The sequence below is a fragment of the Cavia porcellus genome, unplaced genomic scaffold (assembly GCF_034190915.1).
Source record: "Cavia porcellus strain 051 isolate PalLab524CR breed Dunkin Hartley unplaced genomic scaffold, mCavPor4.1 scaffold_1, whole genome shotgun sequence".
In the NCBI taxonomy this organism is placed as follows: domain Eukaryota; kingdom Metazoa; phylum Chordata; class Mammalia; order Rodentia; family Caviidae; genus Cavia; species Cavia porcellus.
Genome location: NW_026947484.1, coordinates 197,928,398 through 197,953,190, shown reverse-complemented (window position 1 = coordinate 197,953,190; position 24,793 = coordinate 197,928,398). Strand labels below are relative to the sequence as shown.

At 39.0% G+C, this 24,793-nt stretch overlaps 1 protein-coding gene across 6 annotated transcripts in view; it reads right to left on the bottom strand.

The window, feature by feature from the left end:
- The window catches only part of Rabgap1 (RAB GTPase activating protein 1), a 188,447-nt gene that overhangs the window by 23,916 nt on the left and 139,738 nt on the right, over window positions 1-24,793 (bottom strand). For 5 of the 6 annotated variants that reach the window (XM_063227092.1, XM_013153319.3, XM_003470795.5 and 2 more), the window contains 6 exons: window positions 11,414-11,527; window positions 7,234-7,308; window positions 4,424-4,549; window positions 3,702-3,845; window positions 1,742-1,783; window positions 1,362-1,490 (listed from right to left, as the gene is read on the bottom strand). In XM_063227092.1, the coding sequence (XP_063083162.1) occupies window positions 1,362-1,490; window positions 1,742-1,783; window positions 3,702-3,845; window positions 4,424-4,549; window positions 7,234-7,308; window positions 11,414-11,527 (630 nt within the window). Of the gene's footprint in view, window positions 1-1,352; window positions 1,491-1,741; window positions 1,784-3,701; window positions 3,846-4,423; window positions 4,550-7,233; window positions 7,309-11,413; window positions 11,528-24,793 lie in introns of those variants that run through there. The other variant, XM_063227094.1, reaches the window with a different exon arrangement.

Sequence of the window (24,793 nt, the reverse complement as noted above, 5' to 3'; positions counted from 1 at the left end):
TCACATAAAGTGAACAGAGTCTCTTATATAATGTACATGAGTCTGAATACAACTATTTATTCTGTTCCATTGCCTCCACTCTGAAATTATTTTTCCTTTTTCTTTAAACATATAACTATACTAAAACATGAGTCAAGGAGATAATGTATCTTTTTACCTTAAAAGAATTACAGAAGTCGTAAGTCATATGAAGTGATAAAACTGAGTGGGTTTCCTCACCTATCAGTTTCATTTTAGGAAATTTCTTACCGTAACAACACATACTGAAAGTTAAAACAAACAAACAAACAAACAAATGGCAAGTGCAAGGCCCTGAGTTTGATTCCCAATACCAAAAAACAAACAAAAAACCAAAACAAAACTCAGCAGAAATCATGAAAGCGGAGTTTTGCAAACTTACTTGCATATTTCTGAGAGACCAGAACCTCTTTATGTTTTGGTTTGTTTTCAAAACTGGGACTATAAACACTAATACCTTTTTCAGACTTGAATGGAGAAGGGAGAATGAGACTCAATGCACAGAATGTAATACATGGTCATCCCTCAGCATTCCTGGGGGCATGGTTCCAGGATAGCCTTCAGCTACCAAAATCTGAGCCTGTTCAAATACCTTATATAAAATGAACTAGAATTTGCATATAACCTATGCACATCTCTCATATACTTTAAATCATCTCTACATTACTCATAGCCCTAATACATTGTAAATGTTTTGTAAAAAGTTGTTATACTGTGTTGTACAGAGAACAAGCAAAAAATCTATATATGTTCAGTATAGATGTAATTTATTTTCAATCTTCAGTTTGTTGAATTCATACATGCAGAACCCACAGATATAAAGGAATGACTATATATCAAAATATTTTGGAAAGATAACGGTAAGAGTTACATAGTACAAAGTGAAATATTACCACCATTATTAACAGGCTGTGTATTCCTAATCCAAAATCTGAAATACTTCAAAATTGGAAGCTTTTAAACACCAACACAGCAGCACAAGTGGAAAATTCCACATCTGATCTCATGTGATACTTCAGGTCAAACACAAGTGCACTAAAAATATTGTAGGAAATTACCTTCAAGCTACTGTAGAAAGTATATATAAAATAGAAATGAATTCTAAGTTTAGATTTGGATACCATCCCCAAGATATTTTATTATGTATATGAGACCATTCCAAGATTTAAAAAACCATGGTATCTCAAATACTTCTAACACCAAGCATTTGGGATAAGGGATACTGAAGCTATTTTATCATTTACATATTACAAACGTTAACAGTTTCCTAAGGAAAAGTGAGACATTAGTTGAACAAAAGAATTAACTGGGCCAGGAAGAACGAATGAAAAAAATTATTGTACCTTCATGTTGCAAGCTAATTCCATTAATTTTTTTGCATTTTCTTCTGAGCGGTATCTCTTAGGAAGTTGAACCCTGAAGAATTTCAAGGCACCTTCAAAGTCTGTCAACAGCAGGTCATCCTTGGAAGTCTTAAAGAAAGTAAGAAAATACAACCATACAGAGAAAAGTGTTCTATGAAGGTTGTACAAAGAGTATTTCATAATCCCAGCACTTTAAATTCTCAAAATATATTTCTTAGTCTCTCTCAGAAGCCACCCACATACAATGACTATTGGAAAACACTAAAGCATAGTGACTACTTAGAATGAGAGCAAGACTAACACCCTGCAAGAGCAACACAGGGAATGCCAGATAACTCAGCTTATGAACAAATGTGTACCTTTAATAATCCAAGGGCGACGTTAAAAATAACACTTATCCCCTGAAAGAGAAAAGAAAAATAACCTATGGACTATAGGTTGTTTGTTCTCAGAATGTCCTACAATTTTAGAGAAAGGTGAACAAATACAGAAATAGGTATTTTGGAACTATCTTTTTTTTTTTTGGTCTTTTTCCTTCTTATCGGTACCAGGGATCGAACTCACGACTGCCTGCTTGCAAGGCAGGCGCTTATGCCACAGAGCTAAACCTCCAGCCCCAGTATTTTGGAACTATCTTAGAAAATAAAAATTGCAGGGCCAACACTGAAAAGCCATTTAACACGTTCCTGCCAGCTTGAACCACCTGTGGTATAGGTAGGGCTGTTCCAAACAGATCTAATCATTTTTATTGGTCTTTTTACTAATAAAATTAATAAAAAGTCACTAAATGGGATAACTAGGCATATATTATCAGTGGTTCAAGCCACCAACTGGCAAGACATACAAATTTATGGCCCTATTGTGAATGTGTCAAAGTAGACCCAATCTCCAATTTTTCTCAGAGATGAGCTTTTCTAGCCCCATTCTCATGTTCCACAGGAAAGAATGTTTTTCCATAGTCCATGACTTCACATCTTTAAAGTTATCGGAGCCCTAATATTGTGATCGATCAGGAAATAACTCGTAATGGAATTTTCCTGTATATTTCGCTATCTCAGTCCTACTACAGCAATTCTATGAAGTCTAAATCCCAGAACAGAGTCTGCTTAGGGCTCCCTCCAATCTGCCATTTCTTACCAATCTGGGATCATGATCACAAAAAACAGATCAGGGAGGCATTAACATCTGTGATCAAATAAACTGTTTTAAGTTTCTGGACCCCAGTTTCTATAACTAATATCCTCCTAACAGTTCCCTGAGATAATTAGTAGGCAAGTTTGTGTAAATTACTTACCATGTCACCTGGCCCATAGTAACTACTTAACAGATGGTTATTTATAATAGTGAAAAATTACACACAATTTAAAGGTTTGAGATTAGAAAATGGTTACATAAATTATGGTACACCCAAATAACAAGATACTTGTCAGCAAGTAAAAATAATGGTATATTGGAAGTGTTTATGTCCTAAAATGTATTTTAGAGTATTTCTGGTGAGATGGTAGACACAAATGCCCTATGGACTTTTATATACCAAATATGACACAATTAAAAAGGATAGCACAGAAGTGTATGTATCATTGTTTTTGCTTCTAGTTCTAAAGTTTCTATAATAAACAGTATTCTTATAATTAGTTCTTTTCTTATATATACCCCTCAAAAATCCAAAACCACATTATACTTATGGCAAAGGCTATATTTACTCTGCTGTTTTTTCTTTAGTAATAAGCTACAGTTTTTGCAAAATCTTAGCCAATCCCTGGAAATCCTGGAACTTCAATGTAGGTCTCTTTTATTTTTATTTTTTGAGACAAGGTTTTACTTTGTAGTGTAGACTGGTCTTTAATTTTCAGTGATCCTCCTGAGTGCTGGGGTAATGCCCCGCTGACAGTGCCTCTTACAAAGAGAGGATACACCTACCCCCAATCCCAATCCTCCCGCTGTGAATACGGATATGGGAGCTATAGCTCTACTCCACTAAAGAATAAGACCATATTCTGAATAAGGTAGGCTACTGCCAACTTTCTATCTTCTTTTACAAGAGAAAGAAACCTTTATTTTATATTTATTCACTGTTATCTTGGGCTTTTTCATTATATGCAGTCAAACCTAATACCAGCTAATACAAATGTCTAATGTACTTTTTGAGAGAGTACCTTTAACAAATGTGCTCACTAGCATAAGCCCAAGAAGAGTCACTTCAGTCTGGATTTTCCAGCACTAAAATCCACTAACTGAGAAAGATGAACTGTTTTGACAGAGATGTCACACAAGTATGCTGCAGACAAAAGCCAAAGTGCTGTGGCTTCTGATACGTACCTCACTTAAAAGCAGGTCGATGATATGAAAAACCATATAGAGAGGGAATTTTGCAGTGAAAAGCGTAAGAAACCACTGGGAGGCATACATGTGTGCTTCAAGGCTGATATCCAGGAAGTGGTTGTACAGGTCAGGAATGTATTCCTGAAATAGAAAACTAATTAGTTCTGGGCACATATGTAACTATCAGATTCTCTCTCAAGAGACTCATAAATCTACTAGGAATAGGCCAAAAATAGTCACATAGTTGTGTTTTTCTAAAAATCTCCCCAGTGCTCAGAAGAATACTTATCATTTGGCATTAAGCTAGCACTCAGCTCTCTTTTCCGGACCACAAACTAGCTCTACAGAGGAATCCCCAAAATGGTGACAAGTATTTGGAAAGATAGTTTTTCTTTCCAAGTTATGAAATATCTGGGAAAGTCTGTTTCATTTTTGTTATGAGATTTCTAACCAATCATCTTTAGAGCCTTGGTGAGCACTTTTTGACTGAATTTGCTGTGGAAAATGTCCCTACAAAGCCATCTTTTCTTTTGGGTGTTTAAGAGACTGAAAATATAGCTCATACTTTTCAGATTCACACTGTATTAATCTTGGCATTTTCAATCAGATTATGAGAAATGGAAAAAATAAAACCAGTCTTTATGTACGGACACTACCAGATCCTCAATCTAGCTCTCCTTAGTCCTTTTTGTCCAACGTAAGCTGGTTTCTCTTTTTACCTGCATGAGGCGCTCCAATTGATAAAACTTGCAATGCAAATCTTCAAAGTTTTGCTTGAAAAGTTCCCTGAGACCGTAATCAAACATGATCTTGACCAGAACACTGAATGCCTGTTCTTCAGGCATCTGTAACAGATAGGCAGTGAGGGCCGGGGTAAGTGGGATCACAAAACATACAGGTAAGTTTTCTAAGCGCATCAAATTCACTCTTCAATTGTTTTACCAGGAAAACTAGTGGTGTATAGAAACTCAGATCTAGTTTTGTTTTATAAGATTCATTCACTCAGCAAAGAAATGTTTAATGATGCCTACTGGGTCAGCAACATTCCAATCCTCAGCTGGGATACAGTAACTGGAATATAAATTAGGTAGAAGACTGGTGATAGGACTTTACAGAACAGTAAAGTCCACTGGAAAGAGGCAAGAACAGACTTTGCAGGGACAAGAGGATTTGAGTCGTAACAGGCAGATACACACAGTAAGTTTCTTCTTTCCTAAATCACAAGACCTCTGCTTAATCATTTTACCGTTCTTACTTGGTATCTCATTCTACTAAAATTGTTTTCTTCTCTATTACTTTTAAAAAACACAGCTTGTAGTTAGCTGTGAGGCCACCTTGAGATACATAAGAAATTCAATGCTGGCCTGGACTACAAAGAGAGATGCTATCGAAAACAAAACAAAATACCCCAGCAAATTTGTTATAGAAGAACCTCGTGCATTCTAATGCTTTCAGTAATATTCAAAGTACAACAGCAATGCTTGCAATAATGCTAAAAGTGCTACAAAAACCCTACTTCACTTCTATTTAAAAATACTGTCCATTTAAAACAATAAGTTCATCTTCCATAGATTTATAGAAAAATATTTTCCCCCAAACCTAAAAAGATGTCCAGTTTCCAAAATAGAAGAAAAGCACTGATAATGTTATTTCTGGGTTGGTGTGACTGCAGCAAGTCTTCAAAAGAAAAAAAAAAAATCAAGAAAGTAGGCGGTATTCTGTAGAACAAGATGAGGGAAGTGAGCTGAGCACGAAATCACTGAGCGTAAGACAGGGCCAAGAAGCAAATCAGATTAACCAATAAGTGAAAAACACGAACAGATTGTTGATGCAAAGATAGCCTATTTGGGGCAAAAGACAGATTCTCCTGAGGTCTTTGTCATGCAAGGCAACTTCACCTTCCCACACAGAAGGAAGAAGTGGCCCAAGTGTCTCTCTTAGGAGAAGACAGCCCCTCTGCCCTCATGCTGAGCCACGCGTCTTAATACTGCTGCAGCAGCGTGAAGTTTAAAACAAGACACAGAATTGTCTTTCTCAAGAGGTTGTGACACTTAAATGGTGATACATGTAGGACTGAGATTGAGAAAAAAAGACGACCACACAGGTTTCTGAGACTGAGAAAACTTGACTAAAACAAACATTTATGATCTTCTTAGTAGTATCATGGCTTTAGCTTGTTTTTACATGATTAAAATACCGCCCAACTGGGTTCATATTTAGGAAGATTTTTACCTGTATTGCAGCCTACCTAAGAATACTTAAAACCTTGCAAAGGTTTCTCTCTGTAGAATTCCCAATTTGGCCTTCATGACCTCTAGCTGGCCCGTTTCCCAGCTCCTTCCCTTCCTTCCTCCTCACAGGATGGTCCAGTCACACTGTCCTCTTCTTTTAAGTCCTTCCACATATATACAGAAGTGCTTTTGCACTCCAGGGACCCCACACAGCACGTCATCCCCTTTGCTAGTTAACGGTCTGCTCTTCACTCTCATGCTTTTATAATTTCCATAACAAAAGAAAAGGAAAAATGGTTAAATGACACCAAATGTAACAGCTCAATCATCAGTGGATCATGGTTAGGAAACAGGCCAATAGAAAGACTCTACAAAGTAGACAATGAATGGGCCTCAGTGTGAACTATGTGTCAGACATCAGTGAATCAATGAAGACTTTCTTGCAGATAATCACAATAGTATGGTCATACTGCAGAATACATCTGCCCTGACAAGAAACATGCATGAGTACTTAGGAGTAACATATCTTGATATTTGTAATTTCCTTTCAAAATATAATTTCAAAAAGTTAAAAAAAATAACAAGTGTGGGCAAAAAGGAGAAAAAGATGCAGGAGAGGCAAAGGGAGAAACTAGTATGAAACACAATAATTAAGGAAACAGGAAAGGGTCCTATACATGGGTGTGCGCCTTAATGTTTTTTGACTTTTCCATGCTTTAAAAGCAAATAAAAGCGGGCTATGATGGCACACGCCTGTGATACCAGCTCTCAAGAAGTGGAGGCAGGAGAATGCTGCAAGTTCAAGGCCAGCCTAGTTACACAGTGAGACTCTGTCTTGAAACAACAACAACAAATCAAACAAAATTAAAAAATAAAAACAAAAAAGTGGGAGGGTAAAGGTTTTTGCTGAATGAATGCATGAATAAAATGGCACTAAAGAAAGCCAACTTCTCTGCTTTCCTCTCACCCTTATACATAGATCCCCAAACAAGGGATAACGGCAGTGGCTATTTCAGAGCTGAAAACATTCCCTAGGGTCCAGTCAACATCAAAGTCTACCCAGTCTTTCCAGCAATAAAAAAGAAGCTATCCTTGTAGTACTTTCGAATATTACCATTTATTCTCATATTTTTTTTTCATGATGACATTAAGGAAAAATTTCCAGACATAGGAGTTAAAGCTCATGTCTAAGAGACTGGCCAAACCCAATATAAAACCATGCCTAAACCTAAGACTGCCATCCAGTCCTCTTATATAATACAGGCCATGTAAAAGTAATAACAGATTTCATTACTCACGTGGAGAAGTAGCACAGCAGCAAGAAATGACTGTCCTTGGCAGTAGCCAATTTCTTCATCATACACAGAATAAGCCTGGAAATGGGGTAAAAAAGCCACAAGAAGGTTTAAATGAAGGCAGCCGCAGGGATAACGGGCATCCTCTAGAAACCTGAACACAGGAGATTAGAGGATGCTACCCACACTCACTTGGGCAGTGTGATGGCTCATAAATTATGCCAACAGCACTCTCCAACTGAAATTTTTCTTTACAGTATTTCATTCATTTATTTATTATGCATTTAAGACACAGTCTTGCTATGTAGTGCAGATTGGCCTTGAATTTGCTTATGTAGCCCAGGTTGACCTCGAACTCACGGCCACACTCCTGTCTCAGTCTCCTGAGTGCTGTGTTTACAATAAATGCAGTTGTCACCATGCTATTTCATGGGCCGAAGAGTATAAATGATTAAGCAAAACCACTTAAGGCCTTAAATAACGGTGTAACAGCTCCTTGTCCTTGTTTATGCTGTGCCCTTGGGATGTCCTTCTCCTTGTTTCTCTGCCTAAAATACGTATGCTTCCTTTAAGCCTCCACATATTCTAGTTTTCTCAGAAGTAATGTCTTAGATACTTCCGTGGTGTCTGCTACACATAATGCCTGGTTATCACAGTATCACAGTATTTACCATACTGCATTTTCAATGGATGCAGAGCTGCTTTTCTGGATTCTGAGCTTCCTGAAGACTGGAGTGATGTTCTGTTCAACACAGTCAGAACCTTATATACAGCAATGCTCACATTATTCATTTTTCTTTCTGGGAAAAAGTCTTTTGGCAAAGGCACCAAAATACAATTCTTTCCATAATGCCAGTAATAACTTTCCTGATAAGAGGGATTACTCTAAAGCCATTTGTGGGTTCCTCTGGAATTCCTGTTTTTATTTTTCTTGGCAGCAGATGATTGCTACCCATCTTCTATGAACATTATCTTGAATAGAAAATCAACATCCAACATTCCTTGTGGTTTATTCTCTGGTTCCTCAGCTATCTTTCAGAGCTCTGCTTTTACTAGCATTGATAGTTCTCATGTAAACTGTGGTAGAGGGGGGAATTCCTGTAGACTCAAGACACTGTTCCCTGCTTGACAAATTTATTCCTGGTTAAACTTCTTTTATTCTTCACTGACCTCTCTATTGCCAGAGTTCCTGTGTCTGAAGAAAGCACTTTAGGGAATGGCTATTTGAATGTTTCTCTCTTAATAAAATGTGGCGCTAGTCCTTACAAATGATAATCAAATTAATATATAAATGAATTTTATTCATGGGTAGAATTCAATATAATCTTATTAGATTTATCTCATCACAGCTTACCTGATGAAAGGACTAAAAAATGAGAAATATACATACTTTTCCAAAGACAAGTTGTACAAAAAGGACTTTAGTTTACCTGGTTATAAAAACAAAGCTTTTTTGTTTGTCTTTTTGAGACAGGGTCTTGCTATGCAGTTCAGGCTGGCCTTTAACTACATGGTCCAGGCAATCCTCCTGCCTGAGCCTGCTGAATGCTGGGATTACAGGCAGGCATCACCATGCTCAGCTTAAAAAGGGGCTTTAGGGTTAAGAGTTGGACTGGATCTTGTGAATGTTACTTATTTTCTTAATTTGTAAGATGAGCATAACCATATGATTAATTTAGAGTTGATATATTACCCTCATCCAATACTCTTATGTAAAGACCTCAGCACATAGTTTAAGCAGTTACGTAGCAGGACGAAAATGTACGGCATTTCGAGAATGGAGGGGACCCATTTTTCAGGCTGATGTAAGAGACTGAAGAATGACACAGGTATAAAAATACATGATACATTTGGGGAGCATATGCAGTATACAAGGTTCATGGGTTTATAATAAAACACGGGGAGGACAGGGCATTTCATTAACTGATATTTAATGAGCAGTATATGTATAGTGGTATGCTAAGTACTATAGATGCTAGCACATATAAAAACATTATTCCTCTTAAGAACCTCACAGAAAAAAAAGAACCTCACAGTTCAGTGAGGTATGTTAAATAAATAGAACAGAATAAAGTGAGAAAGTCAACATGGCTGAAACCTACAATTACATACTTGGGTCAGCAGCAGCAAGGGATAAGCCAGGATATATTACAATGTATCTTCAATATAAAGTGAAGGAATCCAGGACCAGAAAATGAACTAAGAGGTATCCCTTTCATTCTGCTGAGTCATGAGGCACACTGAAGATGTTTTGCGTGTTTTAGTGTACACTGATGAGAGCAATGGATTTCACTGTGACACTTTCACTTACATATACCTCATACTTTGATCACACCCCAGCACCCATGGCCTCCCCACCCCCTTCCCTTTCCTCTTAAGTAAAAGTTTCCCTATTTTCATGTTGTTTACATTAAAATGCACAGAAATGATCTAATTCTAGTATAAACATGAAACAAGTTTTTTCCTAGGCTAGAATCCAAAGACAGGGAAGCTCAAGGAAGCTGTTGCGAAAGTGCCAGGAACTTAATATAGAGGCCTGTGCCAGGGCAGTGAATAGAGGAAAATACAGACATAAGAGACACATCAATCACAACGAACGAACTGAAAACAAAAATAATTATATCCGCACCAAGACAATGGTATGGGGGAGAAGGAGGTCTATTTCTAATCAAAAGAGATACAGCTTTGTGTGAGCTTTCTAATCCCGGCTACCTGGGAGGCTGAGGCAGGAGAATCAAAAGTTCAAGGCCAGCCTGGACAGCTTAGTGAGACCTTGTTTAGGGGTAAAGCCTAGTGCCAGGGCGCTTGCTTAGCGCTCTGGGTTTAAGCCTCAGTACGGACACACACACATACATGAGAAACAAAAACAAAACAAAGAAAGGAAAGTTGGGAGACCAGAATATAAAAGTACAATGAGGGAGCAAGTGTTTCTGGAAATCTGAGGTGGGGACAAATGGCTGGTATGGCCACTTAACTAGAAAATACAACTAGGGCTTAAGTTACATCTCTGCATGTCTTATGTAGAAATTAATATTAACCCAAGAAACATTTTATAAAACTCAACTGATCTATAGTTTAAGGCATCTGATTTACATTTGTCTTAAAACTAGCTGTCACTTTGCTTAATTGTAAAATATAAATTCCTTAAGGGCATGTTTCATGGGCTACCTAAATTACTACGTAATAATTCTAAATAAATACTTAATTAAACATGGGAGAAAAGATTAAAAGCTATTGCCTGGAGATTTAGCTCAGCAGCTCAAACAGTCACCTCATAAGAGTGAAGTCATGAGTTCAATCCCCGGTACAAAAAAAAAAGGATTAAAAGCTACTTCCTAACAGATCAAGGTTGAAAAATTGGTCCCAACTTCTTTAAGCTCAACACTGGTAACATATAAGTCTCTGTGTTTTTATTTTTTGCAGTAATTTTTTTGCAATAATGAGATATGAAACAGGGTCACTACACTGGCTTATATCCTCAGCTTTTATTTTTATTTTGATATAGAGTCTAAGTAAGTGACTAAATTGTCCAAACTGGTCTTGAATTTGGAATCCCAGCTCAACTTTCTATACTTGAAAATAGATTACTGAAATTGAATAGGTGGATGCCTATAATTCCAGCCCTCAGGCAGGAGGATTGCTTTGAGTTCAAGGCCAGCCTGGGCTAAACAGTGAGTTCAAGGCCAACCTACAATACAAAGTGAGACCCAGGCTCTAAAAACAAACACAAACAAACAGGTAATCATTTTTTTTACAGTCTTCAGGTACAGATTTTTGGAGAGAAATCAGTGTATTCACCATTACAATTCGCGGTGCTATCTATCTAGATGGGCTCTGGTGCTTAGTACTTACGAGGTGGATTCTGATAAGGAGTCTCTAGTGTTACAGGTCTCCGAGGTTCCTAGCGTAAGACCAACATTTGAAGTTTAATTAATTGTGGAGGTAGGGGATTTTAAACTGAAAATCCCAGTTAAAAGGGGAATGGGATCTCTACCATTTTATTTCTAATTATTTTATGTTCTTTAATAAATTTTAAATTGTACTATCTTGATTTTCCAGTCTTTTCTCTCCTTTATTGCATTCTTGAACATCAAACACAAATTATACTTTGTAGTTATCTTTCATATAACTTCAAAGAATCACAACCATTATTCAAAACTGGATTTTTTTCAACATGAAATACCTTGCATATTTTATATAAGGAATCTTGCCCATCTCCTCCTGTGTCCTTGAAGTAGTCATGGGCTGGGAATGTCCGGTTAATATCCCGGGTAATAGCACTGTCCTGGGGAGACTCCTGTAGAAACAGAGGAAGATAGGGTTTAGTCTGGTTGATAATATAAATACTTGTTTGGGTTTATATAAGATCTCCTAATTTATGTTCTTTAAAATATTGTAAGAATATATATACATACATATGCCCAAAGTTACTGCCCCTTTCAAGTCTAATCATTCAAGCAAATGGAAAGCGAGTAGGAGAAGATAAAGAAAGCAACCTATTTTACTATGAACATCCTGCTACATGCCCCATCTCTAATGCAAACAGTGTGCAGCTGGTGACTTTACCACTTTACTAACCAGAAGAGAGAAAAATGTACTATTGAAAACACTCGACCTAATCTCCAAAGGAGGATATAAAGTACTCCCATTAGCAAAACTGGGCATGAAAAGTATTGCTGTAATTGATTCTTTGTTATGAGGCCCATGTACCAATTCCCAAATGGAAAAGAGAAATTGCTTAATTGAGGTCTGTCCTAAGGCAAGTGGCCTAAGAATGTACACAGTAACAATTCAATATGAAACAGGGCCACCAATGCCAAGATACAAACTATAAGAAAATATCCTTCATTTTTGACAATAAAGAAAACTTTTTTTCTTCTGTAATGAGTTAACTAAATGAAGCAAATGTCAACGTCAGCAATGCTTCAAGAAACATACCAAGCACCACACTATTTCTAATTCTACTCCCTTGTTAAATTTTATTTGCTTATATGCTAAAGAACTGGAGCACACAGAAATAAGAGTGCTTGCCTAGCAAGTGCTAGGCAGACGGGGGAAAAAAGATCTGGAGTACAAAAAAAACATGATCTACTTTTAACAAACCACTGTCTCCCAGGTAAGACTGTATCACAGGCAGGTATATCATCCAATAGCCCTGACAGTCCTGTTTTAAGAAGAAAAATAGAAATGATACATATTTTTCATGTTCCCAGGACTATGAATATTTTTATACTTGTAGAATCTGAACTGATGAGCTTTTGAGCCTATGTTCTCTCTTAACTGGAAAACTGCTTATACCTGCCAATGGCAATGATACCCAATTACTTTTCCAAAAGCTTCAATGGTGCAGTCTTGGTAACAGTAATGACAGCTTTAGGCTGTGGTGACAAAAGAAAAGAAACTACCTAGGTGAGACCCAAGACTACAGCAGCTTCGTACAGATGGAGGCTTCCAGATGACAGCACACACAGAGGGAGCTGAGTAAGAGATGGAGACTGGGGAGTAGGGGGAAGCAGTGTGTGTAAGTGTGAATATGCACACAAGCTTGGCACTCAAGCAGCATCTGGGACTGTAAGTGGACAGAATTTGTGGGGCAGACAACCGGAGAGAAAGAACCTAAACAGAGAGTTTCTGAGTTATGAATCTTTTTTTTTTTTAAAGTGGATACTTTAAGGTTTTAAAAAGCTCAATATTCAAAAGTCATTATTAGCATAAGTCATACCAGCATCCATGTTCAAGTTCAAGGCCAGCCTGAACTACACAGCAAGACCTGGTACTCAAAAACAAAACAAAATAACAATGAATCCAAACAACCAGAAAAGCAAACAACAGAATACTACCACCAACAAAAAGCCACTATCACTGTTAAAAACATGAAAAAGGCAAGCCATACATCAGGAAACTTATCTATAAAATATACTTGATAATGAAGATTTCCACAACCTAGAACTCATAAAACCAGTAAGCAGACAAACAATTGAATTTGGGAAAGTATGGTACTCTGGGAGAGAGGGGAGATTTAGCAGGTATTTCACAAAAGAAGAGATATATATGATAAATAACCACTTGAAAACATGTCAACATTATTCTCATCAGAGAAATGCAAATGAAAAGCATAACAGATTCCACTACATGCCTACTAAATGCTAAACATTAAAAAGAATCAAAGCACCAAGTGTTGGTAAAGGATGTGGAGTAAGTGGAACTCATATAAATTGGTGATAGGAATACAAAGTGATACAAGTACATTGGAAACCAGTTGGTAACTGCACAATAATGTTAAACATACACTTATCATACAATCCAGTGATTCTATGATAGGTGTTTACAAAGGGAAATGAAAATATATGGTGTGATCAAACTACACAATGAATGTCTTTATTTTAAAAATTTCAGTACAGTAAAAAGCATGCTACACTGAGCTCCCTCAAAATACTCCACTTGCTTTGAACATATTCCATCATTTTCAGCACTTTCTGAGGGAGTTCTGGAAGTCTTTAAGTGGGTTATCTTTATGAGGTATGATAAACAATACATTAAAGGCTGTTGCCCAGTGCCAATCAACAGAAAGGCAGATCCTAAAAACACTATCATGTATCTTCATCCATACATAGTAATAATAGTATCCATAATAATAGTATCCATATTAAACGAATCTGGCACCATGAGACTTCTGGCTCTTCAAAGTCAAAATGGAAAGTATATTTTTAAAATCCACACAGGACATCAAGGCAGCCACAATGGCACAACTAAAGATATTTGTAAAAAAGCTATTCTAAAACTGCTTCAGACGTGGCAAGAATGATGAGATAGGTCTACTCTAAATGGTGAGGAGTGCTTTGAAGGAGATTAATGGCAGTGTGTCTCTTAAAAAATTAAAACATTTGGCTGGGGATTTAGCTCAGCGGCATAAACACCTGCCTTGCAAGCAGGTGGTTGTGAGTTCAATCCCCCGTACTGATAAAAAAAAAAAAAATTAAAACATTCAAATTTTTTTTATCACAAATTGTAAACACATGGATAGAAGAGTTTCAACATTCATAGAATCTTTATTTCTAGTGGTCAAAACTGGGAATAAGCCAAATGCTCTTCAATGAATACAGGATAAACCAACTGTGGTACATCCATACACAAAGGAAACAAAAGGAAAGTATCTGAATAAACCCAACAACATGGATGAGTCTTAAAAACATTATACTAAAAGAAAAAAGACAGAGAAGACTGTATATTCTGTAATTCAGTGCATACAAAATTCTAAAAAAGGCAAATCGTAAGTTACAGAAAGTAAATCAATTTTTGGTAGGAAAAAGAAAGGAGTGATTATTTAAGAGATGTGAGGGAATTATCTGAATTGGTGAAAATATTGTCTTTCACCTTTGAAGAGGTCAATTACATTATAGTATACACTGTTAAAACTCATTCACTTAAAATTCATGTAGTTTATTTATGTTAATTATATCCAAAGAAAGGTGATTTTTAAAATGGAAAAACACACCAGTAATCCCAGCAGTCTTGAAGGCTGTGGCAGACGACCGGAAGTTTGAGCATGCCCTATGATACCTGGTGACTTAGTTTGTGTTGCTATAAACACGGGAATCCATGTATCACTATAAGATAATGTCTTTAACTCTTTTGGAAACATGCCTAGAAGGATAAGTATCTGGCTCAAATGAGATTTTCAGTTTTAGTTTTCTGAGGAATCGCCATTCTGATTTTCACTCTCCCCAGCAATACAGTAGGATATCTTTCTCCCTGCAGCACTGCCAGCATTTGTTATTGTTTGATTTTTTTTTTTTTTTTTTTTGGATGCTAGCCCTTCTGGAGTGAGATGGAATCTCAATATGTTTTAATTTATTTTTCTCTCATGGTTAGTAAAGTTGAACATTTTTCATGTATTTACTGACCATTACAAATGTCTATTTCAGCTGCCCAAATTTTGACTGGGTCTTTTTCTGGGAAAGTCTACCTTTTTGAGTTCTTATTCTTGATATTAGTCTTGAGTCTGAGGAATAGCTGGCAAAATTTTTCCCCGTTCTATAGTTGTCTTTACATTCTGCTAGTTTTCTCTTTTGCTATGCACAAGTTTTAAAATTTGATATTTTATAATCATATTTTATGACCATAAATCATAAATCAATTACCTCATCTTTCAACAAATTAAATATTTTGATTTTAACAATTAGCACACAGTTACATAGGTCTACATTCAAAATTCTGCATGTAGTCAATTTTCTCATGGTGTGAATTTTTAAATCCTTTAAGAATGAAAACAAATTGAGGAGATCTATGTTAAACACTTGCTTAAAATATCTAGTTTTTGGAAATATGCGAAAAAAAACTTGGAATAAATCCATTTGACTTGCCAGGGCCTGGCAAAAATACTTCAGAAATTCTAACAATGATGAATTCAGTAAATTCCTATCACAATGACATCACTAAATCTGAAAAGGTTATGAAAACAAATCACAACAGCATTAAGGATGATACTTTGCTAAAAGAGCCTTTGTAAAATGTGGGAAGCCGCCTATGATGGCGCCCATTTCCTGCTTCCGGGTTCTTCCCGGCCTGAACAAGCCCGCCAAATTGTCATGTCTGCCCAGTTACCCGTGACGCTAGCCTATCAGCTTGTTAGACGCACTTCTCTGTGATTGGATACTGCTTCCCCTTATAAGAGGCTGTTCCTGCCCCCAACGGGCGGAAGAGGAACCAACGTTGAGGGTGGCGGACCTTGTTAGGTCCGGTTCGCTGTACGCAATAAACTTTGAGAGCTGATCCTGCTCGAGTCTGGCCTCCTGTCTCCCGCGGCTCCGGTCATCTGGTGGCCCGTACGGGGAAAAAAGGTAAAAGACTCAGTGACGTGCCTCTTCGGCCGGGAGGTGCGATTGCTGTTGCCTGCGGTACGACGGAGGACCTGGCCCAATAACAACGGAAGGCCCCGAGCGCCTCTTCTCTTCACCCTGATCAGCTACGTGAGATACAGCGGTTCCCGGGACAGGTGAGTACTGGATCGCCTGGGTTGGGTGGACGCACCTAACAGATTTTGAGCGCCACACGGGTGGACGCCGGTCTTTTTTTTCCCTTGCATTTGTTTCGCTTTCGCTTCGCCATTGTGGGCAACGCTGCTCGCAAACCCCTCGCTGACTCCCTAAGAGTCCTGCTGCGGACCCGAGGCATCTACATAAACCGGGTCACCCTTTCGAGATTTCTGGATCGTGTTAATGAAATTGCCCCCTGGTTTTGGCCCACGGGCTCTCTAACCCTCCCGTCATGGGAGAAGTTAGGAGGGGATCTTAGATGCGCCCGAGAAGAGGGACGCTTGGATCCCATGGTTTTACCCCTGTGGGAACTGATTAGGGCTTGTCTGACGGACGAACGAACCCCCGGGCTTTGCTCAGCCCGACAGGCTCTTGACAAAGCTTGATCCGAGTGCTCGGAGGAGCCCGAAGTCACACCTGACTTTGGGCCTCCAGAGAAACACAAGGGCTCCGAAGCTCGCGACCCATGGTCGCCCCCTTCAGGGCGCCAGGCCCTACTGCACCGCCGTGGCCGGAAGAGGAGTTGCTCCCTGGGCTGCCACCTCCACCCGTGGCCGCCAGAGGGCGCCCACAACCTATGGCACTGCCCTGGTTAGAGGGAGAGCTACTTCCTGGATTACCTCCTGCGCCCCCTTCTGGGGGAGGAGGAGGACGTTCCTTCCGTATGTGGTAAATGCTCTCCAAGTTCTGGAGACGGCGGGTCCCATTAAACCCTCTTCAACGGTAGCCTCCATATTCCTAGGTATTCAACATCAGCTATGGAATAGAACCTCAAAAGTGTTCATCTCACATATCAGAGCCCATACTAATTTACCTGGGCCCTTGGCGGAGGGCAATGCCTTGGCAGACTCGGCCACGCGCCCGATATGGGTCTTCACCTTTCCCAACCCTCTGGAAGCAGCCCAAAAATTCCACTCTCAGTTCCATGTTAATGCCCGCACCCTCATGGCGCGCTTCAACATCACGAGAGCACAAGCACGAGAGATTGTACGGTATTGCCCAGCTTGTGTGATCTCTTCACCCCAACAATCTATTGGCATTAACCCAAGAGGACTTCGCCCAAATCATATTTGGCAAATGGATGTTACACACATCCCAGAATTCGGAAAACTTAAATATGTTCATGTTTCGGTAGATACCGCCTCCCAGGTTATGTTTGCCTCGGCAGAACCCGGAGAAAGGGCCACCCACGCTATTAATCATTGCCTGGCAGCCTGGGCTGCTTGGGGAAAGCCCAATATACTAAAAACAGACAATGGTCCTGCCTATACCAGCAAAATTTTTATGACATTTTGTCAACAAATGGAAGTCACTCTTAAACATGGCATTCCTTACAACCCCCAAGGACAAGGCATCATTGAGCGATCCCATCGGACACTCAAGGATGTCTTACAAAAACAAAAGGAGGGAATAGGCCATGGCCTAATGCCCAAAGGAAGAATATCATTGGCACTCTTTACCATAAATTTTTTAAATCTTAATCACAATAATCATTCCCCTGCCATGGAGCACAATAACCCGTCCCTGGCCGACAAAGGGCTGGTGAGATGGAAAGATGTCCTTACAGGACAATGGATGGGCCCGGATCCAGTGATTAGCTGGACCCGAGGTGCGGTTTGTGTCTTCCCACAGGAACCAGGCTGCGAACCGCTGTGGGTCCCGGAAAGATTGACGCGAGCAGTAAACTCCCCACCAGTTCCTGATAAAGCACAGGAGGATAAGCCCGCGGACACAAGTCAACTCGACCCTTCTGGGACCGACGCTCAGCGCCCGAGACCATCTACAAACTAAAATGTCTGGTTTGGAGCTTTTTCTATTCTGTGGGTTCCTATTAATCACCCCTGTTCGCACAAATTTGACCAACACTGTTAAAAATATGACAGCTTGGCTGCAAGACACCTACCTACCTAAGTTTCACAATTTGTCCCTCATAGTCGGTCAGGAACTTGACAATATGGACGGTATCCAACTAGGTCCAGTCAGGTTCGATTTATCAACTTTAGGCAGTGTTATAGCCAGTTTGTGGGAACGCGTCACCTCCTGGTTCTCCTGGCCCAACCTGACTACTTGGATCCTGATTGCCGTGAAATGCTTGTTAGATCGCCTCATACAAACTCAGCAGCAGGTTAAGATCACAGCTATGGCAGCCATGCAAATGGCAGCAGGTGGCCCATCAGGCCAGCAGGCCGCCGCATATCTCCTTCACATTGCAGAACATCAGCTATAAGAGCTGAGTGGGCAAGCCAATGACGGGTAAGACGGGAAAAGCCCTCCCGGTCAACCTAAGACAGGCTCCACTCAGATATACATGGCCTATAAGGCCAGGGGTCCCTCCCGGAGTCAAATTATTGGCATTGAGATGCGAGACCAAGGGTACTGCAGTGCCATCCGCCCCAAAGGTTGGGGGGAAGGCAGGAATGAATGTCTATATGCATCCAGGTTCGGTTCACAAAAGCCTGGCCCTGCGAAAAAATGAACCACTCACCTTGAGCATGGTCCTGGCGCAAGGATATGCACAAAACAGGGTGATGCACAGCAGGGTATAGACCTCTACATTCTCTCATGCCTCGGCCTACAAGGTAGGCCCACTCCTAGGTGTCTAACAGCAACAAGGTCATAGACACCTTGGAGGGACCCACAGACCATCCTATTTTAATAAATAAAAAAGGGGGAGATGTGGGAAGCCGCCTATGATGGCGCCCATTTCCTGCTTCCGGGTTCTTCCCGGCCTGAACAAGCCCGCCAAATTGTCATGTCTGCCCAGTTACCCGTGACGCTAGCCTATCAGCTTGTTAGACGCGCTTCTCTGTGATTGGATACTGCTTCCCCTTATAAGAGGCTGTTCCTGCCCCCAACGGGCGGAAGAGGAACCAACGTTGAGGGTGGCGGACCTTGTTAGGTCCGGTTCGCTGTACGCAATAAACTTTGAGAGCTGATCCTGCTCGAGTCTGGCCTCCTGTCTCCCGCGGCTCCGGTCAGTAAAACATCCAAACAAGTGCTTCTATGATTAAGTCATACGCACAATAATACGTATTCCTTTTATTTCAAAGGAGTAAAATACAGGTGTAACTGATGCAGAAAGCTTGCTGGTATAATATACAGTGGATAATACTGTTCATAAGTAGTTAGTAAAAGAGTTTAACAAAGACCAGAGTATTACAAATATACCTAAGGCAACTGTGCAGACATGGAACCTTAAATGAACAAGCCATAAATGGCAAAAATACTGTCAAATGATAAGTCCTAAAAGTTACAGCAAAAGTGTTTTTATTGGTATCGGGGATCGAACTCACGACTGCCTGCTTGCAAGGCAAGTGCTTATGCCGCTGAGCTAAATCCCCAGCTCAAAAGTGTTTTTAATAATCTGGTTTTGCTTTGGCTGCTTGATGTATCCAAAGAAAAACAGATTTACTCTCCATAAAGAAAACTAAAATGCTGTAGGATTTTTTTTTCTCTCCAGTATAGAATTGTTGTCTCACAAACTTTTTCTTTTTCTTTTTTTTCTTTCATTCTTGTTTTGTTTTTTGAGGCAGGTCTCACTATACAGTTCAGGCTGGTCTTTTTCTTTGTTTGTCTGTTTTTGGTACCAGCGATTTACCTCACAATCTCATGCTTGCCAGGCAGTCCCTTAAGCCGCTGAGCTAAATCCCTGGCCCCAGGCTCGTCTTGAACTCGCAATAATCCACCTGCTTCAGTCTCCTGAGTGCTGGGATTATAAGCGTTGCGCCATCACGCCCAGTTTACAAACTTTTTCTACAAAAGGTTGGGCAGCAAAAATTCTTGGCTTTGCAGGGCCAACCATTGATTTATTCACCTCTTCCTTTGTAGAGCAGCAAGAGATAATCTGTAAATAAATGAGTTCTATGGTGTTTTAATAAAACTTTATTTATAAAAACAAAAGGCATGCTGGATTTGGCTGCTAGGCAGCGGTTTGCAACTGCTATTCTAAATACATATTTACCCTGGGCAACTCAACCAGAGAAAAGATTTTGATTATGGTTTTAAAAGCAGTTACATGCCACTGATGATTAATCTTATATACAGAGTCTGCCAAAAAATAATATATACATCAGGAAAAGAAAAACTTGTATATTTTAATACTAAATCTGAGACACCATGAGTTTACCACAAATTATAGTTAGCCTCTATAATTACAACAGGTGCTCAAAGTGGCGGCCACTAGCTTCCAGGCATTTGTTAGTACAGCAAGTTGCTTAAGTGCAGATACATTTGGGGGGTGGAGGGCGGTGAACTCTGTATTTGCCACAGAAACTATCACAAATAACTTGCTGTAACTTGAAATGTGTATGTCCCCTTTGAACACCTGCTCTTTTCATGTAATCAATGCTCAAAATGTTTGCTATGTTTTACAAAGTCAATTCTTACAAGTTTCTCTTTCTCTCTCTCTCCTTCCCCCACACAGTCTTCTATATATAAAATGTTGCAAAGGTTTAATTGAAACCTTATAATATATTGGCATATTGTCCTTCAACATTTAAGCAACAAAACAAACATGCTATACAGCTAAGAAATTATAAACACACACATTGGGGCCAGAGGGTTAGCTCAGTGGCACAAATGCCTGCCTGGCAAGTGCAAGGTCATGGGTTTGATCCCTGGTACCAAAAATAAAAATAAAAAATAAACATACACATTAGACTGGCTAAAATTAAAAGAAATGCCAAAGGTCGGTGAAGACATGAAGTAGGACACTAATTGATAACGCACATATAAAATAATACGACCGTTTTGGCAAATTAGCAGTTTCTTGTCAGTTTAAACACACATCTATCTACTCAGACCCAACTATTCCATTCCTAACAATTTTAGTTCTAAAAGCCCAAAACTAAGTATCCTAAAAGTTCACTGATAGAGATAAATTGGATTACATAATAGAATGTTACCCAGCACTGAAATGAACTTCCAACACAAGCAACATTGAATTTCAAAAGCATTATGTTCAGCAAAAGCTTATAGTAACAGAAATCAGAAAGTAGTTACCAGGGGTTGGTGATGGGAAATAAACTGGAAAGGGGCATGAAGGAACTTTCTGATGTTTTATTTTTTTCTTTTTGTTAGTGGTTACACAGACGTTTAAACTGCCAAAACTGATCAAAGTGAACACTTATCACTTGCATGTTTTATTGCATGTAAACTGTACCATATTTACAAAACTACTTACCTTTTCCCCCATCTGCCACTACCAACTTTTTTTAGGACTTCCCTATTTTCCCCAGGTGACAGAATATTTTAGCACCTTATCTGCCATTTGGGCCCAGAGCAGGTTTTGATTTCAGTTCCCACAATCATTCATCTAGAGTCTTTCAACAGAGTATGGAGTCTGTCTCTTCTACCCTGTGTAAGGCATCGTCCATCGGACCTGTTTTTCCTTACCAAGAATCACATAATAGCCTAAATTCCTGCCTTAGTTCAGGTTACAAAATACTGTAAATGCACAGTTTAAACACTAGAAGGCTTTCATAATTCCAAAGGCTGGGAAGATCAAGGTGATGGTGTGTACTAAAGCTTTTTGAGTCTTTCAAATGTCACTTTTCTGCTTTGGGGATGGTACTGTGCAATGTATATAGCATTGTTGTCCCTTGATTGTTGTGTTTAGAAATTTTATTTTTTCTCTTTGAAATAAAACGGATTTGAAAAAAAATTAAAAAATAAATGTCACCTTTGGCTGTGTCCTCAATGGTAAAAGAAACAAGACAGCTCTGCAGTCTCTTTTCTAAGGGACTTTTTAAAGAACCTCCCTCTTAAAAACTTCACCCTCATGACTTAATAACCTCCTCTAAAGGTCTCTTTTCCGAACACTGTCACATTGGAAATCAGGATTTAACATATAAATACTGGCAGAAGGGTGCAAAAATAATTTCGATCCTACCACAGATTTTCCTCTAATTTTGCTTCTACCAGCATGACTGTGTCAGAGCCTCCTGAAATACAGCCCAATCAGATCATTTTGCCGTCACAAACTTCTATTGGCTCCACCTTACTATGTATACTAGAGGAAGTCCATGTTTCTTCCATTCTGAGTTTCACAAGTGAAGAGAATACTAATCTGATTCCAGAATGTAGTTGAGCATAGTACTACATAGTAGTACTTACTACTTACTACATAGTAATTAGGGCTACTGCCTGAGAAGGAGCTGAGAATTCAGCTGAAGGGTAGAGAGCTTAGCAACACCAGGCTCTGGGTTCAATCTCCAGTACTGCTGAAACAACAACGAAAGAGGGTACCAAGGGCTTTTCTCCCATTCCAAACAGGGTCTCTCTATGCTGCCCAGGCTGGTCTTGAACTTCTGGGCTTAAGCAACCTTCCTCCACCAGCCTTCCAAATAGTTGGGCCTACAGTTGTCCAACTACCTAGGATGTTTTGCTGTCTTTCAAATTGATATACAATATACTTACCCCTGAAGATCTGGAGGCTTACAGGTAAATGATCAGAGCATTAGGAGAGGAAGGCCTTTAATGCAAGGTCATTATATTCCAAGTCCAGTATGTTATGAGAGGCTCCTGGCTAAAAAAACCTCATTTTCTACTTTTCCTTTGGCGTTATCTCTTTGAAAACTTCGACAAAAAAGGGGCAACCAGAATGGAAGAATTTTGGTACTGATGGAAATAATTTCTTTAAAAATTCGACTTCTCAAGTGTATTCACTAAACAAATACTGAGAAATAACACTTCATACTAAAACCCCAAATCCCTTTAACTTTCTCTTCTCATACATCTACAAAATAAAGACCATTTACTGTTCTATAAACGTTAACTCCAATTAATGTTAGGTTTTTTACATTTTAAAAGAAAAACCTTTTTGCTTTATTAGTATACTAACAAAACTTTTTTCTTTTCATTTTAATAAAAAAAGTTTTATTTATTATACAATGTTAAGGGGAAACAAGAAAAAAGGTAACTGAATCATTCAGAAATAATTGTAGCTAATGTTTGGTAAGCATATTACTAACTTTTTACCTGAGTATTTTTATAAAAAGTATTTATACTGTTTTGAAAAATTAATTTATTTTGTACTGGGAATTGAACTCAGGGTCTTACACTTGCCAGGCAGGCTCTGTGCTGCTGAGCTATATCCCTAGCTCTGAAAATTCTTCTTTTTGATTTTGTTTTTTGTCTTTTCAAGAAGGTCATGCAATGCAGTTCAGGACGGCCTTGAGCTCACTTTGTAGCCCAGATTAGTCTCAAACTTGCAACATTCCTCCAGCCTCAGCCTCCTGCATGCATGCACCACCATATCCAGCTTCAAAAATTCATTTTTATTAACTCCAAACAGTATTTTATCTTTTCATGTTGGTGATTATTCTGTCATACCATTTTTATTGCACAGTAATCTGTCACATGGTTATATTACAGTTTATTATGCCACATGTCTGACTCTAGGTTATTTAGATTGTCCTACCTAATTTTGCTAAAACAGAACTATAAATAAGAGCAATCATTTTTACCCAGAGCCTTGGGCATGCTAGGCAAGCACTTTATTACTGAACTGTATATCCCTAGCCCAGGGCAGTGATACTTACTAGAGAAGAAACTGTTTCCACAGTTACTCCATTCCTCCAAGCATACAGTATGACCCGTTTTTGATTTTGTGTTACACTATCAACTGTCCTTCAAAAACGTACAATCTATAAACTATACAGGTCCCTCGTGCAGCAATTATACTGCTCTGCTTTGGCATAATCATTTATGTACTTGCCCTATCCTCTTTGTTTACATACAATCTATGGCAGTACCTAAATGTACAGAAAACTGCATATAAAGCTATTAGTCCCTGTTTCATTCTAATGCCAATGCAAGGTTGCTGAACTGACATAAAACATCGTATGTATACTTGGTTCACTATGGCAGCTAGGCCTAGAAGCAGTAACCTTCAGTAACAACAAGCACAGTTTACATTTTTATCTTGGTTTCTAACAACATTTACTAATGAGAATAAGGATCAGTTGGAGAAATGGTTGATTCTCATACTGGAGCATAAAGTATGTAAGATAAACCTGTAAGATTTTATAGTGTCATAAAATAAAGCATCCCCACATAATAAAAAAACAAAACCGATATTGATGAAGGAATGTCAAAAGCATACAGGATCCAATAAAGAATCCCTGCTATGCATGCTGATGCATATCTGTAATTCCAGCACTTGGAGGCTGAGGCAGGACTGCTGTGAGTCAAGGCCAGCCTGGGTTACACAGTGAGCCCAAGATCAGTCTAAACAACACAGTAAAATCCTATCTCATAAAACAAAACAAAACCAAGAGGAGGAGGAGGAGGAGGAGGAGGAAGAGGAGGAGGAGGAGGAAGAGGAAGAAGAGGAGGAAAGAGTTCTCAATGACCAAAACAGGAATAATCTGAGCAAAATAAATAAAGTAATATTGGATTATGGCCTAAAGTAAAATGAAATATCCAGACAACTATTATGCCTAAATAAATAATGGAAAAAATAAACGGGGGAGAAGAGACAAATCTCATGCAGAAAAATTGCAAAAAACTTATTCAGTCCTCAATGA